The sequence below is a fragment of the Acinonyx jubatus genome, chromosome D4 (assembly GCF_027475565.1).
Source record: "Acinonyx jubatus isolate Ajub_Pintada_27869175 chromosome D4, VMU_Ajub_asm_v1.0, whole genome shotgun sequence".
Lineage (NCBI taxonomy): Eukaryota > Metazoa > Chordata > Mammalia > Carnivora > Felidae > Acinonyx > Acinonyx jubatus.
This window is the reverse complement of record NC_069391.1, coordinates 11230077-11250544: the sequence shown is the minus strand read 5'-3', so window position 1 is coordinate 11250544 and position 20468 is coordinate 11230077. Positions and strand designations below refer to the sequence as shown.

The 20468-nt window shown below is 43.0% G+C and overlaps 1 protein-coding gene across 6 annotated transcripts in view; it reads right to left on the bottom strand.

Annotated features, from left to right (window-relative positions):
* DENND1A (DENN domain containing 1A) overlaps positions 1 to 14931 on the bottom strand; it is a 508124-nt gene extending 493193 nt beyond the window's left edge. For 2 of the 6 annotated variants that reach the window (XM_053204646.1, XM_053204645.1), the window contains exon 1: positions 14567 to 14640. Coding sequence is in view for 3 of the 6 variants with exons in the window: in XM_027035064.1 (XP_026890865.1) it covers positions 14849 to 14916 (68 nt within the window). In the remaining 3 variants the exon portion in view is untranslated. The other 4 variants (XM_027035064.1, XM_053204649.1, XM_027035065.2 and 1 more) reach the window with 4 other exon arrangements.
* Positions 14932 to 20468: the final 5537 nt, after the last annotated feature.

The window sequence follows — 20468 nt, the reverse complement described above, 5'->3', positions numbered from 1 at the left end:
AGCTTAAGAAACAAGCTTATTACAACACTGCCAGGGTGCCAGCCTCTCTCTGCTGTACTGAGACTACCAACAAGGTCAAAATCAAAGCCAAGGCTCATGCTCCCAAAAGTGCCCCAGCCCCCACAAGGACTGCAAAGTAGAGACTTCTGTCTGCCAACATGAGGATGGCAGTACTCACATGACACCTTGTGCTGCTCTCTATACAGGGGAGATGTCCCCCTGTGTTTTTTGCGCAAATAAATGCAACACTAATGTATGTATTAGCATATAGAGCATAATTTTTTATTCTAGATGGATTATATGGAAAAAAGTTTCTGTGACCCTGATGTTAAAAACATTCTCCCTCAAACGGGATGGTAATGCACCAAGAAGAAAGAAAAGGTTATTCCAGCACCCTACCCAGCCTATGTTGAATAGTATTTAAATACTCATAACATTTAATTTTTTTTAATGCTTTAAAATAATGTTTATTTTGAGAGAGAGAGAGAGAGAGACAGAGAGCAAGCAGGAGAGGAGCAGAGAGAAAGGGAGACAGAATCCCAAGCAGGCTCCACACCATCAGCACGGAGCCCAGTGCAAGGATCGAACCTATGAACCGTGAGATCGTGACCTGAGCCAAAATCAAGACTTTGGCACTTAACTGATTGGGCCATCCTGGTATCCCAATAACATTTAATTTTTAAGCTTAACCTAAGGATATATAATAAAAGACTTGGAGGGGTACCTGGGTAGCTCAGTTGGTTAAGCTCTGACTTCGGCTCAGGTCATGATCTCACGGTTCGTGGGTTCGAGCCCCATGTCAGGCTCTGTGCTGATGGCTCAGAGCCTGAAGCCTGCTTCAGATTCTGTGCCTCCCTTTCTCTCTGCTCCTCCCCCACTCATGCTCTGTTTCTCTCTCTCAAAAATAAATAAAGATTTAAAAAAATAAAAAAAATAAAAGACTTGGTTCTGGCCATGGATCAGAACTAAAATAACCACATAAAAGTATAGCTTAGAAGAAACTAGAAAAAAGGTATCCTTCCCTTAGAGAGTAAGGAATTAAGAGACATTATTGAAAGTTAATGGAATAAAAAGGATTAAGTAATTATGTCAAAATAAAACCATTCTAAGAATTCAAAATAATATAAATATCTAAAACACTAGAAGAGGAAAAGATAATTACTATAAAGGTGCTCATCGTCTTTCACTTCAGGGAGTTAACAAATATTGCCCGCTTAAGATTCTCACTCTCTGTCCCTCTGTCCTTCTGCCCCTCTCTCCCATTCACACTCCCTCTCTAAAATAAAAAGGAAAAAAAAAAAAAAGGAAATGAGGATGACCCCTAGACACTGCTAGAAGGGACTTCTTTACAAGGTATAAAATGAGAAAAAGAGAGAAAAGCACATTCAGAATGCTATCATTACCTGAAGGACTGGTGGGAGAAGGTGTGAATACACATATGTATTTACCTTTTTTTTCTTAATGACAAATTAACATTTTTTTTAAAAACTACCTATGAAGGAGGGAAGGAACAGAGTGATGAGGGAGGGATAGAAGTTAAACATTTTTTTTTGTTTTTTGTTTTAAACGCTACATTAAAACCTTGTTTATACTATGTTTATTTTTGAGAGAGAGAGAGACAGAGACAGAGACAGAGACAGATAGCATGTAGGGGGAGGGGCAGAGAGAAAGGGAGACCTGGAATCCACAGGCTCCAGGCTCTGAGCTGTCAGCACAGAACCCAATGCAAGGCTTGAAAGAATTGCCAAATTAAAAACAAAACCAACCAGTTTTCAGTAATCATATTGTTTATAGTAATGTTGGTGTTGCTGCTGAGTTATGTGGGTCTTGTGTGATAAAGCAAAGATACTTATGTTGGTGTCACTGGAAATCGGCACTTTTTGGTACGAATGACAGGAGATTCAGATACAAGAGTGATAAAGTTAAATAACAATGCTATAGACTTGAACTGGAAATATCAATATGAAGTTTACCTTTAACACACACACACACACACACACACACACTCACAACTTCCTAGTGCTGATCCCTGGAAAAGTCTAGAATAATGACTGACAACAGTAGTCATTCAAAACAAAAACAAAAACAAAAACAAGAGTCCTAAAACCCAAAGTGAAATCTCTAATACCATTTCCCACTAAAAGGAAACAAGACTCCTTAAAGAAACAGGAATACAGGTCTGGACCAGGAAAAATACAAGATAAGCCTAGAACATCTTGTCATACCAAAAAGCAAGGGAGATATTAAAAACTACTGGGAGGGTTGCCTGGGTAGCTCATCGGTTGAACTTCTGACTTTAGCTCAGGTCATGATCTCACGGTTCATGGGTTCAAGCCCTGAGTCGGGCTCTGTGCTAATGGTGCCAAGCCTGGAGCCTGCTTCAGATTCTGTGTCTCCCTCTCTTTCTGCCCCTCCCCTTCTCACACTGCCTCTCTCAAAAATAAACATTAAAAAAAAAAAAAAAAAAAAAAAACTACTTGGATCCTGTCAAAAGGATTCTGGAAGTTAACTTGAAGCAGTCACTAGACAAAGGACAAATTAAACATCATTGAGAACTACAGTAGATTCAAATATAATAAATAGGTTTAAATTCATGTGTTTAAAGTGACACTTGGGAAAAAAACAAAAACAAAAACAAAAAACAGTCCCCTCTGGAAAACACTAGCCAATTAACTCAGTTTGAAAAATGATTAAAGGAAACAAATATTTATCCTGCTTTTCCTAGATAAACTATACCTCAGGGTAACCAAATAGTGGATATGGTAAACTTTTTCTATATAGAAGTATTCTAGCTAATATGAAGCAATGATAGAAGCAAAATATCACCATTTAATAGCCCCTAATAAATTAATGGACCAAAAAGAGAGATAATCAGACATAATGTGCCTCCTGATGGAAGTACCTATCACATTTTAAGTATGCTTGCCAAGAAAATGAACTTGCATCTGATCAAGTAACTAAATCTAACTACCAATTTGTAGGAAATAAAGGGGACAGAACATATTAAACAGGATGCAGTGTAAACTACATAGCATAAATAACACACTTCAATAAATAAATTGCAAAAAAAAAGATACACATCAACCAATTGAAAAGTATGATCTTCCTTGATTTAAATAAATCAACCCTTAAAAAGAGATGTAACTAGAAAACTTTTTAGTGACTATAGATATTTGATGACACAAAGGAATTTTTTTTTAGGTGTGATGTCACCTTTTTAAAAATAATGTCTCTCTTTTAGAGACACATATGGAAATATTTAAGAATGAGATATGACAGTTGGGATTCGCTTCAAAATAATTCAGAACTGGAGGGCAGAAGGAGTTATGGGTACTTACCTATAAATGGAACTAGATACGCCATAAATTAGTAAGTGTTGAAACAGTGATGGTCATTTGAGGGCTCATTATACTATTCTCTCTACTTTTGTAGATGTTTAAAATTTCCCTTAAAAAAGTTTTACAAACAATCATTTTAAGCACCCAGGAAAAAGAAATCAGCAGTTAAAGAGTAGAAGTGAACAAGCATAAAATACCTAGGAATAAACCTAACCAAAGAGGTGAAAAATCTGTACAATGAAAACTATACAAAGCTTATGAAAGAAATTGAAGACCACACACACACACACACACACACACACACACACACACACGGAAAAATATTCCATGCTCTTGGATTGGAAGAATATTAAAATATTGATACTACCCAAAGCAATCTATATATTCAATGCAATCCCTATCAAAATAACATCAGCATTCTTCACAAAGCTAGAACAATCCTAAAATTTATATGGAGCCAGAAAAGACCCCAAATAGCCAAAGCAATCCTGAAAGAGAAAATCAAAGCTGGAGGCATCACAATTCCAGACTTCAAGATGTATTACAAAGCTGTAATCATCAAGACAGTATGGTACTTGCACAAAAACACTCAGATCAACAGAACAGAATAGAAAACCCAGAAATGGACACAAATGTATAGCCAACTAATCTTTGACAAAGCAGGAAAAAATATCCGATGGAGCAAATACGGTCTCTTCAGCAAATGGTGTTGGGACAACTGAACAGCGACATGCAGGAGAATGAACCTGGACCACTTTCTTACACCATACACAAAAAATAAACTCAAAATGGATGAAAGACCTAAATGTAAGACAGGAAGCTTCAAAATCCTAGAGGAGAATGCAGGCAACAACCTCTTTGACCCTGGCTGCAGCAACTTCTTAACAGGTCTCTGAAGGCAAGGGAAACAAAAGCAAAAATAACTACTGGGATCTCATCAAGATAAAAAGCTTCTGCACGGTGAAGAAAACAATCAGCAAAACTAAAAGGCAACCTATGGAATGGGAGAAGATATTTGCAAACAACATATTGGATAAAGGGTTAGTAGTCAATCTATAAAGAACTTACCAAACTCAACACCCAAAAAACAAATAACCCAGTGAAGAAATGGGCGAAAGACATGAATAGACACTTCTCCAAGGAAGACATCCAGATGGCCAACTGACACATGAAAAAATGCTCAACATCACTCATCACCCAGGAAATACAAATCAAAACCACGAGATACCACCTCACACCTGTCAAAATGGCAAACATTAGCAACTCAGGCAACAACAGATGCAGGCGATGTGGAGAAAGAGGATCTCTTTTGCACTGCTGGTGGGAAGGCAACCTGGTGCAGCCACTCTGGAAAACAGTATGAAGGTTCCTCAAAAAACTAAAAATAGAACTACCCTACAACCCAGCAATTGCACTACAAGGTATTTGTCCAAAGGATACAGCTGTGTTGTTTCAAAAGGGCACATGCACCCCAATGTTTATAACAGTGCTATCAACAATAGCCAAAGTATGGAAAGAGCCCAAATGTCCATCGATAGATGAATGGATAAAGAATGTATGGTACCTACGACCCAGCAATAGCACTACTAGGAATTTATCCAAGGGATCCAGGAGTGCTGATACATAGGGGCACATGTACCCCAATGTTTATAGCAGCACTGTCAACAATAGCCAAATTATGGAAAGACCCTAAATGCCCACCAACTGATGAATGGATAAAGATGTGGTTTATATATACAATGGAATACTACTTGGCAATAAGAAAGGATGAAATCATGCCATTTGCAGCAATGTGAATGGAAGAGGAAGGTATTATGCTGAGTGAAATAAGTCAGAGGACAGATAGGTTTTCACTGGTATGTGTATCTTGAGAAACTTAACAAAAGACCACGGGGGAAGAGAAGGGGGAAAAAACAGTTACAAACGGAGAGGGAGGGAGGCAAACCATAAGAGACTCATACAGAGAACAAACTGAGGGTGAATGGGGGAGTGGGGGAGAGGGAAAATGAGTGATGGGCATTGAAGAGGGCACTTTGGAATGAGCACTGGGTGTTGTATGTAAACGATGAACCATGGGAATCTACCCCAAAAACCAAAAGCACACTTTACACACTGTTATGATAGACAATTTGACAATACATCGTATTAAAAAAAAAAAAAAAAAGATGTGGTATATACACACAGTGGGGTATTACTTGGCAATCAAAAAGAATGAAATCTTGCCATTTGCAACAATCTGGATGGAACTAGTGTATTATCTAATTGAAATTAGTCAGAAAAAAACAAATGTGATTTCACTCATATGTGGAATTTAAGATACAAAACAGACGAAGCTAAGGGAAGCAAAAAAATAGAAAAACAGGGTGGGGGACAAAACATAAGAGACTCAAATATAGAGAACAAACAGGGTTGCTAGAGGGGTTGTGGTTGGGGGGATGGGCTAAATAGGTAAGAGGTATTAAGGAGGACACTTGTTGGGATAAGCACTGGGTGTCACACATAGGGGATAAGTTACTGGATTCTACTCCTGAAATCATTATTGCACTATATGCTAACTAACTCGGATGTAAATTAAAATTTTTTTTAATTAAAAAAAGGCTAGACGTGAACAACAGCACCAGCTACACAAAGATAAATATAAGAAGGTATAAATCTTATGTAAAGGTGAATAAAATCTTCAAATAGTTTGTGAGAGAAGAGACATGATGTTAATCACTATTGTTCTAATTATTTGTATGCTTCTCTTATCTCTCTCAGTGGACTTTGAGCTTCTTTTCTCCCAACCAGCAAGAGGAACAGTGCCTTGCATAGGATCACAAACCTTCAAATAAATTCAGTAAAATGTAAAACACACCATCCTATCATACTCGCGGAGAGCAAGCAAATACTTTCTCTCTGGCTTTTTAAAAAAAAAAAAAAAAAGCCTATAAAAAAGAACACTTGCTTTGACTCCAGGTGGTTCAGACAGGCGTGCTCGTCCTCTCCAAGCAGTAGTAGTGACAGCTGCCATTTACTCAACAATCCTTTCTCCACTGAAGGTGAGATGCAAGGTCGCTTCTAGCCCTCACAACCACCTTACAGGTGAATCTGTTAGCTTCAGGACTCAGATGGGGACTGCACGGGTCTCCAAGGCCCACATTTCCCAACTCCTCTCACACCCTGGAGTACAAGAACTGTTTGCTCGGAGTCAAACAGCATCTTTCTCTACATTAGTTTCCTTCCTCCTATTTATTCATACAGCCTAAGCGAGATCAATGAAACATCCCTGAAACCTTTCCTGTGGCTCAAGTGAGTTCAAAAGTTTATTTCTTCTCTAACATCTAACATGGACAGATTTCCCTTCAGCAACTTGGCTCAGGCCACTTAAAGTCTTACTCATCAAATGAAGCACACACATTCACTACGAGGCCCTTAAAAGATTTCTTCCCTTCTCGCCGCAGACTAAAACGCCTTCTCCCAATTATAACTTTCCACTTTTCCTCAGAAAAGCAAACACATTACATAACTGGCCCTCACCTTCCAAACACTCATTTCTAATGTAACTTTGCTAACCTCGGCAAATCGTCTTTGATTCTTCTCTCGCCCCTTACATGTAATTTGTCACCAAGTCCTGTCAATTCTACCCAAAATCTCTCTCAAATCTGTCCTTTTTCTTTTGACAACTAAAACCTCACATCAGGCCTTGATCTTCTACAGCATCTGTGACGCAGTTCCATGAACCAGTGGTCTCCAATTTTTTTTTCCATGCACTCCTTCTCTATCAAAAAATTTAAGCATACATTTGATACAATGATTTATAAATTATAAGAATGTCTTACTATACTAATATATACACTTGCAAACACAAAAGAAAATTTTGAAAACTGATAAAAAAACACATACATATAGAAGGGGTACTTGGGTGGCTCAGTTAGTTAAGCCCCCAACTCTTGATCTCAACTCAGGTCTTGATCTCAGAGTCGTGAGTTTAAGCCCACGTTGGGCTCCACACTGGGTGTGAAGCCTACTTTAAGAAAAATAAGAATAAAAACAAAGATAAGTTCTAACATATTCTTTTCACACCCCAGTGCATCATCTTGTACAAGCCTGAGATATCACTGTTCTAAACTACTGCTGCCACAGTAATCTTCCTAAAAACCCAAATCTGATCATATCACATTCCCAACTCAATCTTTCAATGGCATCATGTCCCGGTGGCATAAGCTTACTTTTTCAATTTCACCCCTAACCTTTATTCACATATCCTATATTTCAGCTATACCTGTCTTTTACACAGTTCCTTCTGCCTACAAAGTCTTTATCTTTGACAACCACTGATTCATATATAGTAACATGTCTCTAAGAAAAAAAAAATACATTCTAAATACTGTAACCAATTTACAAATGAATTTTGGGAAGGTAACCTATCTTTTCTATAGGAAGTCAAATGTTTTGAACATACCTTTTGTTACTTCCTTTATTTGGCTCCTTTTCAAGTCCTAAATACTTGGAAAGAATGGGTATGGATTCCAATAAAAGTCAAGGAGACCAACTTTATTTTTGTTTTCTTTGGTTTATTTTTCTTCCTTGTTTATCTTTCCATTTCCCAACAAAATCCTTTTAAGCAAAAGGATGTTGTAAATCCAGAGATTAGTTCCCTCTAGGGCCAGGAAAAAGGCTGAATCTTTGCAACCCACAACTAGAATTCCAGCTAGGAGCTTACACACAGATGTAACAGTCTGAAACATATTTTCCTAAAGCAACATTCCAGGTTTTACATTCCCTGTTTCAACCTTCCTAGCTGCTGTGCAAAACCCTTGAAGTTGACTGCAACGGGCTAAGACGAGAATGACAGAGTGGCACGCAATACACTGTTCAGAAAAGTCATGACAATTCAAGTGACTGATTCTGGGTACTGACAATGGGGAGCACGGTCTGCAACAAGACTCTCATTCCGCCACCCTTCGTACCATCTTCCACGGGGACTGGCAGGGGAGCACTGTGGTGGCGAGAGGAAATAGAAGAGACAATAGTGGGAGAAGCCCTGGAGGAAGGCACATATCAACTTCTGCTCTCATCCCACACTAGGGAGACATGTCAGCCATGCTACCCACAGGCCTCACAAAGAAGGAAGTCTGTAGTGTATTTTGGTAATGGGATCCTTTGAGGAGCAGTCTGAAAACAAGACTGGAGCCGAGCTATCCTAAGAAAGCAAAGCTGCTTCTCTGTACCAGAAAACAATAAGAAGGGGTTCTCCCACTCCCAAGTCATAAAACTTCCGCTGTTCTTCCTCTAGGAATGCCTCCTCCCTTCTCCAAATATCACCTTTCTACGAGAAGGCCAACATGGCGGAGAAGTAGGGGGATTCGTACTTCCCGCGTCTCCCAAACAAGGGCTGAAGCCAAAGGACTTTGAACCCCAAGAGTCTGGGAGGAAAAGAGACAAACATCACCTTTCTTTCAGTTCAAGTTCCAACCTCTGCTGAGAAACCTATCTCTTTCTACGCTGATCTTTTGTTTTCCACGCAACTCATCTGAGCCAAATCAAAACCACAAGGAGATAACCACTTTACACAAAGTGGTACAATTGCTTCGGAAAACAGTTTAACGGTTTCTTAAACAGAGTTACCACATGATCCAGCAATTCCACTCCTAGGTATATACCCAAGAGAAAGGAAAACATATGCCCACACAAAATGTTCACAGCAACATTATTCATAACAGTGGAAAAGTGGAAACAACCCAAATACCTAACAACTGATGAGAGGATGAAAATGTGGTTTCTCAATACAATGAAATATTATTCAGCAATTATTGTATGATTCCACTTATACGAAATGCCCAGTATAAATCTACAGCAACTATAAGTAGATTAGTGATTGCTCAGGGCTGAGAGGGTTTGGGGGGAATGAGAAACAAATGCTAATGGGCATGAGGTTTCCTTCTGGGGTGGATGAAAATGTTAAGTTGGATAGTAGTTATTGACCACACTTTTGTGAGCAAGCTAAAAATCATTTAATTATACGTTAAAAAAAACAAATGTTATAGTTGTGTGAATTACATCTCAAGTTGTTTTCTGACTGCCATGGCCTACAAGGCCCTACTCAGGACCCAGTCTTGATCTCAGACCTTACAACAAGGCTCTGTCCCATCAGTCACTACCCAAACCTGTGGACTTCTAGCAGATCCTGAAACGGGTCTAGGATTGTCTTGCCTCGAGGCCTTTGTATATGCTCAACTCTGTCCTGAATGGAAAGTCTTGCCCAGTCTCTTTACAGGACTAATGATTTCTCATCTTTGAAGTCTCAGCTCAAATGTCAGCTCTACAGTAAACCTTCCCTCACTGCTTTGAAACAGGACAGCCACCCTGCATTGTCACTCAGCATCTTGTTTCCTTTCTAGCACATCCACATAGCTTTATGGGAATTGATCTGTGATTTTTCATGTTGGGTCCACCAGACTATAAGCTCCATGAGAGTAGGAATGAATATGCATTATTCAGCACCGTAATTCTCAGTGTCTAACACAATTCCTGGCATGTGCCTAAAAATGGTAATTAACGTTTTTATTTTCTTAGTATGCCACATCTTCACACATACTGCTCCCTCGGTGGGGACTACTGCCACCACTTGCCCTTTTCACACCCTTATCACCTCTCCTGTCTCAGCTAAAACAGCTCTATGAAGCCACCTTGGCAGACAGCCTCTCCATCCCTTCACCTACTCAGCACAAGCTGCATCTCTACCATAGCACTGCTCGTACTGTATCATACTCGGGTTTTTTGGTGGGGAGGGGCCCCAGAGGGAGTTTGTTTTATTTTGCATTTCTGTCTCACTACTATTTTGGAAAACCTTAACGTGAAGGAAAACCTTTATTTTTTATTTAGTTTTTTTTTGTTTTTGTTTTTGTTTTTAAGAAAAACCTTTATTTTTGTATCCCGGGCACTCAGCCCACTACCAGGCACATGATATAGTACTACTAATTACAACAATACTAACATAATAATCACCAACATTTTGTGGGTGAATGTTCAATACGTGCTTTACACTTAGTTCCACAGTGAGTGAATGAATAAACGGATACGCTTCTGGGTCACCAACCTCAAAGAGGTCACAGTCTGACAGGGACAGAAGACAGGTACACAGGCTAATGCAAAATAAATACCACCACAAGGCCAAATGAGCTGCTCTGCCCTGTCCCTATGCCTTCAAATCTTAGAGTATGCTCTTCTCTGCATCCATAAATGTCAGGTTTCCTCAAACTCACTTAGAATACTTCCTTCGATTACTTACAATCCACTTCCTGCCCTCGGTGCCTGGAAACAATTTCTAAGATGTCACCACAAGCAATATTAAACTGCCACACAGTTTCCTGCTATATGTCTGCATTATCAGTTAAATTGCTTCACATTAACCACATTCTAGTCCACCGGGATCACTCAAACACTAAATAAGATTTAAACATACCTGTCGAAGACTGCCAGTTACCCCTGCTCCTTTCATCCCTCTAGATAAAGGTCTGCTTTCCAGGGTGCTACCTGCATACTGGTGACATTTTCCTTCCCTGGTCAAGTAAATGTTTGGTCTGAAGCCAGACGATATTCCTTTACTTAAGTGAACATGAACTAAAAAACACTCTTCAGAAAAAAATAAGTAATTCTCTGCATAGACCAGGGCAACTTGACTTAAAAACATAAAAACTCTTGTCCTCAAAAGTTTAGGTAGCAAACTATTCTTTTAACTCTACGTGTACTCAACCCAGAGCCTTAGTTAGGATCTTAACTCAGATCCTAGCAGACTTCTTAAATCATTCCATAAATTCTTCCTAAACAACCTTATATGGCAGGTACTGGGTCTGACACAGAGAACTCAAAGACAAAGAGAGTCCCTGCTCTCAAGTATGCCTGGCTTAATGTGGAAGACGGTCAAGGAACTAACTTTAGTGCTGTGATGGCGATAAACACAAGGGGCACGTGGCCTCGGCTGGGCAAGGGGTGCACAGATAAAGGGCACCTGTCCTAGGCTGAAGAGAGGACACACAGCTGAGGGGCACCCAGCCTAGGCTGGGGAGGGGGATGCAGAGAGGAGGGCGGCTGGCCTAGGCTGGGGAGGAGACTCAGGATGCAGAACCAGCATCAGGGCAGGCTTCCTGGGGATGGCATCTAATCTTAGGCAATAAATTCCCATTCTCTCATTTGAAAAATGTGGTTAGTAGTACCTACATCATTGGACAGTTGTGGGATCTGATAAAATGGTTCGCACAAGGCAATACCACCACGCCTGACACAGAGATTGTGCTCAACCAGCCTTAGCCTCAAAGTCTGATCAAGCACTAAATCTCAGCACCTGTGCCTGGCAACGCACCTGCTTTACTGATGATACAAGAGACACCAGCTGCACAATTACACACATTGTTTTTAATCAACTTTTATTTTTTAATAATGAGAGTGTTAAGTCCTGCTCTTCGCATTAACAGTCTAATTCCTTGATCATCAAAACTTTCTTCCATTTCTCATAGCATGCCATTCCCTGACATTCCTGGCATAAAACAGACTGGTTTTCTTAGGGTTTTTTTGATAGAGAAGGTATAAAAGAAAACTAACAGTTACTGAATTTTTAATCCGGGCCCAGCAATCACGTGGACACTGCATTTATTTGTTCATTATGACTCTGCAGCATTATAGTCTCCCCCATTTTACCCTCAGGGAAACTGAGGGTGAAAGTAGTCTGTGCCAAGTTTCACAGTCAGTAGACAAAAGAGCTGGAATTTGAACCCAGATCTGATTCCACATCGTCAGCCTGACTGGGCCACACGGCAGCAAAAAGTGGGAAGCCTGGCAGCCACAATGCTCTCCTGCCCAGAGGGGCCCCACAGTGCTTTCTGTTCCACACTCCCCCTACAAATCCGCACCCCCCCTCAACTGTCCCTACACAACAGAGCCTGTACACTTAGATTTCAACTCAGGCAGCTCAACACCTTGAGCGAAGTCTGTTCTTTCCTGTCAGGGTGCGACAGGCAGTAGTGGCCAAAGCTCTGTTTCCTCCAAAGACTAGGGCAGCATCGAAGTAGATGGTCCCAAGCCACCTGTCCATCCCCATTCCCAGCTGCACACAGACGCTGCTTAGTCAGAAGTCACCGTAAATTACAACTACTTTTCAGAGCTCCTCTTCCAGTCTCACCACAGGTAAAGCAAACATATTTCCCCAAGCCTAAGTTTTTTATCCCAGAGCAGTCTAGTTTCAAGACCAAGAACGTTATTCTTTATGCTAATTTCACACCTTAGTAAGTTCCCTTGCCCAAGTGCTCAGAACATTTATGGGTTCCACAAAACGCGCCTGAGATGCACGTTAACCTGCAACCTTCAAGATCAAGAGACCTGATGCCCCGTCATCTGACCTTCCACTTGTTGGATTTTCACGCTAGTTCTGACACTGACCGCCTCAGGTCGGCCAAGTTTCTGAACGTTTCTGTAACAAGGGTAAGCATCCTCACAAGCATACTCTGCGACCGTAAGGTGGCTTTTGGGGAAGTGTTTCTAAGTGCTATCGAAATCCAAGTTCACAACTCTTACTTGGAAGCAGGAGCTGAACTTGGAGTACCTCCTTAATCCCGAGGCTTCACACACCACGTCTTTTTACCTCCCAAACCCCTTAAGCTCTTGTTTGGAGCACACTTGTAACTTTCTCCCCTCCTTTCCACAAAGTCAAGAATGAACAGTGGGCTCCCGCACCTCTTCCGTTTTCATTATCATAAGCAAACTTTCGCAGCTTCACTTAGCGCATGTCTCAGGGCTGCGGCAGCACAGGAGACATTTAGTGAATGGGAAGCCTGAGTCAATCAGGGGACTACAAGGATGGGCAAGGGTCACGCTGCAAGGACACGGACTGCACCTGAGAGGCAGCGTTTGAATAAGTAGGAGAGTTCATCCTCAAGGCCCTTCCCCTTTCAAACTTCCCAAGCAACATTCTCAAAGCGCTGAAATAAACACATTCCGCAGACTTTCTTGTAAGCAGGTTTCAAGTGTCCTATGAAAGCCGTTTAGGGAAAAGCCTATGCTGTCCACTTTAAGTGCCCTTAAACAATTCTATTACTCATAGAGAAAACTGAACATTTGTTAGTGATTAGAGATAAGGCATCTCATGCTCTGGAGCTGAGGAAGGGAGAGGCCGAAAAAGGACCCGGCTGGGAGGGGAGATAGAACCCAAAGCAACACACCCAAATTGGACTGCATAAAAGTTTGCACTTTCCAAAGTCAACTTCTAGGTCTAGAAGCAAAGGCAACAATGTTTCCACGGGTTCTGAAGTTCCATGTATCAACAACATCCCCGGAAAACGAATCCCCCACTGAGGATTCCAGGTGAATGAATGAGTGAAGGAATTTGCCAGATTGGATTACAAAGCCTTTCCAACCACCATCAGGATCAGGTGCTCAATTACGACACAGAGGCATCTTCATAGCCTTTGGCCCTTGCTGTGTGGAGACTTTCACAGATAACAGAGCTTTTAAAGGAGGAAAGAGAAAAGGGCCCTCCTCTCTCGGGCCATCCAGACCTTAAATCCACGAGTGGCCCCTCCGAAAACCGCAGGCCCTAAGCAGACCTCTCAGGACCTGCCCAACTCTCAGGGGAGCCCCAAACACGCCCATTTGGGGAGTTGCTTCCGGAGGTTTCTCGCCCTCCCCGCCCCCAACAGTTGTATGAGCATTTTCAGAGATTCTGTTACCCCAGGAAAGGGGCCACCTCGTAATCTCTGCGGCTCCCGCCCTCAGGTGAACAGGGGACACCTGACCACCAGAGCCCTTCCACCACCACCACCACCACCCCCCCCCCCGCGTACCCCGCCCTCGCGCCTCCCTGGATCGTCATGGCAACCGTCCCCCTCCCCGCGTGACGCCGGCACGCGGGGCGCCCCTCAGGCCCCGGCAACAAGTCCCCCGCGCCGCCCGCGGCCTGCAGCCCTCGCCCGGCCTCGCCGCCCCGCGCCCGGCCCGGCTCCGCCCGGCCGCACTCACTTGATCCTGGAGCCCATGGTCCCCGGGCCTCCTCATGGGCCCGCGGGCCCCGCTCGGCGCTGCGCTGCCCGCCCGCCCGCGGCCGACCGGCCTCCCTCCGGCGCTCTCCCCGCCCCTTCCTCCCTTCCCTCAGGCTGGGCCCGCCCGCTCGCAGCTCGCTCCCTCGTCGCCGCCGCCGCCTCCCGGGGTTAATGTACTCGCTCCAGCCCGGCGAACGCCATGGTCGCCGGCGCGCGTACCCGGCGCGCACCGCCCCCTCCGCCTCTCACACAGCCGCCTCCTCCTGTCCGCGCCGCCGCCGCCGCCGCCACCCGCGGGGGCTGCCGGGAAGTGTAGTCCGCTGCCGGGAGGCGGGGCCGCCTGAGGGCGGTGGGGGGCGGGAAGGGCGCGTCTGTCCGCCGGCCTCGCGGAGCTGGGGGCGCGGTGTTCCCGAGGGCCTCCCCCACTCCGACTGCGCTCCGGTAGAGACCTTACAGTCCCCTGAAGAGAGACCCTCGTCCCTTAGAGACTCCCGAGCTCACCTGAAGAAGCCTGCACCCAGTCCTCCCCTTGGAGTCCTCCCGCTCAGTAGTTTTGGCGTTGAGATCATGTCTCCCAATCAGGCTTCCGTGAAAGCACAAGTTTTCCCTTTTTTAAATGCCATACCTTCCAGTAAGTTCCTTAAGGGAACCGCAGACCCTCTCCTCTAGTACACTATCCACTTCCCCAGCATGGTGCTTGATGGAAGCCCCTTCCTCTCCCCTTAGATCTGTAAGGAGACCTCACATACCCGCAGGAACGCCACCTGGGGGCTTTGTACTACCCGTTTAGTGGCTCCGCTCCGCCCTACCCATGAGGACCTCTGCCTCCCTTTATAAGCCATTTGGGAGGTTCCCATGCAGGAAGGTCGTGTCACCGTAACGGCCCCTGACAAAGAGTAACAACGCCAATGAACGTATTTGAGTCAAGCACTAACATGCTGCCTGCCTCCTTTCCCCCTTGGGGCTACTTTCATGAACACCTCAGTATCCTTCCCTCTAAGCCTGGAGGAATCACAGAGGGAGTAATAAAGACAGCTACCAATAGCTACTGTTGGCTGAGTGGGTGAGTGAGTGTTCTCACTGAGCCGGGCACTATATTTCCCCTACATGGTTAGCATCTCACGATAATCTAGTGAGTTTACAGCACCACCACCCCCCCCCCCCCCCATCTCTCAAAGAGGAAAGGTTACATAACTAGCAACTGGTGGACCGGAGATTAGCATCCAGGCTGAATAATTCCAAACACATGTGACACAGTTATGCTTTAGGATGGCACCTTTGGCCACAAGTCAGAAAACATGCCAGGTTCATGGTTCACTTTTGAAATTAGTCTTTTCTTTCTTCTCCTTCTTCCTCCACTTCTTTTTCTTTTACAGTCTTCTGTCCTAAGATGCCATTCACTCTTTCTGCCGTTTTGGCTCTTGTAAATTTGTGAAGTGTCCCCCCACCCCTCAATCACTACAGTAACTGGCCCTAGGTCCCAGCCAGGCAGGGAGCAAAGAAAGCAAGAATAACTGCTTCTTTTGGAGTTGTATTCAGTATAAAGGTAATTTCTCTCTTTGACCTATGCCCTTGAGATTGTTAAAAGAATAAACTTTTTTGAATTAAAGCAAAAAAGAAAAAAGAAAGAAATTGAAAATCCAAACCGCCATTTTGAATTCCAAGTCTTCTGCACCCAGACACCAACACCGACTTATAAACACCCCCAGGAGCAAAACTCTGCTAGACGGGCAGGGCCTCTGTGGTGTTTATTCACCTTGTTTCTTATGGACCCTCTCCAAAGAACAGTTGTTATCAAGATCTTCCCTGGAATGAGCAGCCAGTTCAAAAGCTCTGAGCAGGAGACTATAAATAAAACAAAGTTATTTGGTGGAGGGCAAAGCTGGCTGCCTTTCAAAGGAGGTTGTAGCCATCCTGGCCACAAAAATGTCTGGGTGCCTGCTGGGTGGTGTGTGTGTGTGTATGTGTGTTGGAGGGGAAGACTGGAAGTGGGCTTGGGGGGTTATGTATTTGTCCAGGTGGCCTCTGAGACTACAGGGTGGTCTAGGGAGAGAGCATTGAACTGGGAGTTAGGAGTTTGGCTTCTAATGCTAACTGCACCACTGTCTGGGAGAGCAATTTAAAGCAAATGATCAGAAAATTGCCTGCTTCGGTTTCCTCCTTGGTAAAATGGCTATAGAGGACGAGGAGGAGCTCACATCATAAGAGAGAGTATAATGTAGGAGTTAAGAGCCCAAGATCTGGAGCCAGGCTACCTGGGTTCAGATCGCAGCTCTACCTCTCACTAAATGTGTACCCTTGAGAAGGTATTCACTCTCTCTGTGCCTCAGTTTCTCTGCCTGTAAAATGGAAACGATGGTCATAGATCTTGCTGAGTTGACCTGAGATTTAAATGAATACATGACATCTATAAAGTATTTAAACAGGGAATAGCTTATGAAAAGCACACAAAAGTTATCAGCAAGTATTATATGCACAACTCGGCCCAGTTTTGCTTTCATGATTAACAGTAATAATCTTCATAATCAATAGTCCTGTACTTGGATTCGGGAGACCTGAGTTTCCAACCCAGAATGCAATTGTTTATATTCTGGAGCACAATTTAGTTCAACTGTAAATGATGGAAGACTCAAATGACAGTGACAGAAAAAAAAAAAAGAAAAGAAAAAGAAATTTCTCTTTCACCTAAGGTCTGGAGCTGCACATTCCAGAGCTGGCATGGCAGTTCTACAAAGCATACTCTAGGATTTGAAGGCACAGAAACAGGACAGGGCAGCTGATTTGGTGCTGTGGTAGTGTTTACTCTGCATTAGCCTGTGTACCTATCCTCTGTCTGTGTCAGACTCTTTGGGTGACCCGGAAATCTAGCATATTGCTCCCCTGTTCTCCCAATCTTCTACCTCGTGGTCCAGGAAAGCTGCTTGAACTCTGGCCATCTAATCCGCAACCCAGCCAGCAGGAAGAAAGGAGGTCATGCCCATCCCAACCCACCTTTAAGTACACTTCCCTGTAGTTCCTTCACCACTTCCATGTACGTTCTATTGGCCGGAACTTAGCTATACAACCACATCTCGTTAAGAAATATAGCCCTTTTTCTCAGACAATCATGTGCATAGCTGAAGGGGGTCATTTCCAGGGAAGAAAGGGAGAACAGACAGTGCAAGACAACCAGCAGTCTCAGCCAAGCTGGGTGTGACTATATGACCTTGGGCAAGTCACTGTGTTTCTCTGGGCCTTAGTTTCCCTATATCCAAAGTAGGAGAAATAGGCCAGACGACCGCTCTTCAAAGTCCTTACCAGTTCTAAAAGTCTATCATTCATTGGCTTATTGTTTTATAAACCTAGGTAAATCTGGTGTTCTTCAAATAAAAGGAGGCCTCTCTGCCAAGTACATGGCATAATCAGTTGTTGGAATTGAAACCTTCCGGTGATGAGGAAGGGCTTGGGAACTTTGCCTTCTGGACTGTTGTCAAAATAGGCTAAGTGTACCTGGCAGATAAATAGTCCAACGGTGTGTGTGATACCACCCGCACAGACACTTTGATGCTCCTGTTTCCAAGCTTGCCCCCACTCTCTCTCTGTACCTGTTAGGGTTTTGCTGCTTAGGATTTTGAGATCTGTATCTGCTTAGGGAAGGACCTGCAACCCCAAAGATTTCTAATACCTCATCAACAATACAGTATGAAACACCGGGACCAATGGGTCGGTGACATGTTGTTCCTAGCACACTTAGTTGTGATTATATATTTTTTTAAAAATGGAGATAGAATTCCCATGCTATAAAATTCACCATTTTAGGGGCGCCTGGGTGGCTCAGTCAGTTAAGCATCCAACTTTAGCTCAGGTCATGATCTCATGGTTCGTGGGTTTGAGCCCTGCATCGGGCTCTGTGCTGACAGCCCAGTGCCTGGAACCTGCTTCGGATTCTGTGTCTCCTGTCTTTGCCCTTCCCCTGCTCGTGCTCTCTCTCTCTCTCTCTCTCTCTCTCTCTCAAAAATAAACATTAAAAATTTTTTTAATTCACCATTTTAATGTGTATAAGTCAATGGTTGTTAGTATAATCACAGAGTTGGACAGCTATCACCACCTTAACTTTGTAACACTTCATCACGCCCCAGAAAAGTCTGTACCCATCAGCACACACTCACTTTTCCTGCCCTCCCTCCAGCCCCTGGCCTTGAATCTACTTTCTGTCTTTATGGATTTGTCTATTCAGGATATTTCATACAAGAGGAATCATATAATAATGTGGCCATTCTGTCTGGCTTCTTTTACTTACCATAATGTTTTCAAAGTTTATGCATCCTGTACTACCTCTCAATACATCATTCTTTTTTATTGTCGTATAATATTCTATTGTGTGACTAGACCACATTTTGTTATTGATGGACATTTAGGTTGTTTCCACTTTTTGGTTATTATAAATAGTGCTGCTATGAACATTCACATATAAGCTTTTGTGCAGACATATGTTGATAATTCTCTTGGGTGTTGTGGTTATATTCTTTGGAGAGAATCCACAGCTCATTAATAGGGGGTACTGCTCCCTTCACCCAAAAAAGAAGACATTATATAATGAAGTAAGTTTGGGATATACAGAACCATATCAAGTTAGTTTTTTTCCCCTGAACATCTCATGGACGTTCATGTGACAAAGTGTATTGGGGATCTCCTAAGAGGGGAGCACAGGCACTCCCAGTAGTTAAGAGAATGGACACCGGAACCAAGGAGACCCAGCTTGCTAGTTGAGTGAATTTAGAGAAAGTTACTTAAACTCTTTGAGCCTTAATTTTCTCGTTTTTTATAAGGGGATGATAATACCCACCTCATGAAGATGAAATGAAATAAATAATGTAGGATTCCTGCTGTGTATATATTTGGTATTCGATAAATGGAAATATTATTGTCGTAAATGCCAGATTGATAAAGACAGAAACCACATCAGGCTCATTCATACCTAGACCTCAATATACAGTACAGAGCCTGGCATGCATGCAGTGACCAACAAATATTTACTGAATAAATAAATGACCTCAAAACCTTCATTTTGAGGCTCATCTCCTAGAAATAATAAGCCACAGAATAAGATTTGGGAAATGCTTTCTTTCTTAAATTTGAACTTAGTGTATTAAATTAATATATTTCTTTACTTTCTATTTTTTTAAGTTTATTTATTTACTTTGGCGGGGGGAGGAGCAGAGAGAGAGGTAGAGAGAGAATCCCAAGCAGGCTCCATGCTGTCAGCACAGAGCTCAATGTGAGGCTCAAACCCACAAACCATGAGATCATGACCTGAGCTGAAATCAAGTGTTGGATCCTCAACTGAGCCACCCAGGCACCCCTTATCTTTTCTTTTTAAAACTGTGATAAAATATACATAACATGTTGGGGCACCTGGGTGGCTCGGTTGGTTAAGCGTCCGACTTCGGCTCAGGTCATGATCTCACGGTCCGTGAGTTCCAGCCCCGCGTCGGGCTCTGTGCTGACTGCTCAGAGCCTGGAGCCTGTTTCAGATTCTCTGTCTCCCTCTCTCTCTGCCCCTCCCCTGTTCATGCTCTCTGTCTCAAAAATAAATAAACGTTAAAAATTAAAAAAAAAAAAAGAAAAATATACATAACATGAAATTTACCACTTTCACCATGTTTAAGTATACAATTTAGTGGCATTAAAGATATTCAGAATGTTTTCCTGCCATCACCACCATCCATCTCCAGAACTTTTTTTAAAATCTCCCCAAACTGAAACTCTGTACCCATTAAGCAATAACTCCCCATTCCTCCCTTCTCCAGCCCCTGGCAACCACCATTCTACTTTCTGTCTCTATGAATTTGACTACTTTAGGAACCTCACGTAAGTAGAATCATACAGTATTTATCCTCCTGTGGCTGGTTTATTTCATTTAGCATAATGTCCTCAAGGTTCATCCATGTTGAAGCATGTGTCAGAATTCTCTTCCTTTCCATTTCATGTGTATACCACATTTTGTTTATCTATTCATCCGTCAATGGACACTTGGGTTTGCTTCCACCTTTTCGGCCACTGTTTTTTAATGCTGCTATAAACATAGGTATCTGAATATCGTGAATCCCTGCTTTCGGTTCTTTTGGGTACATATGCAGAC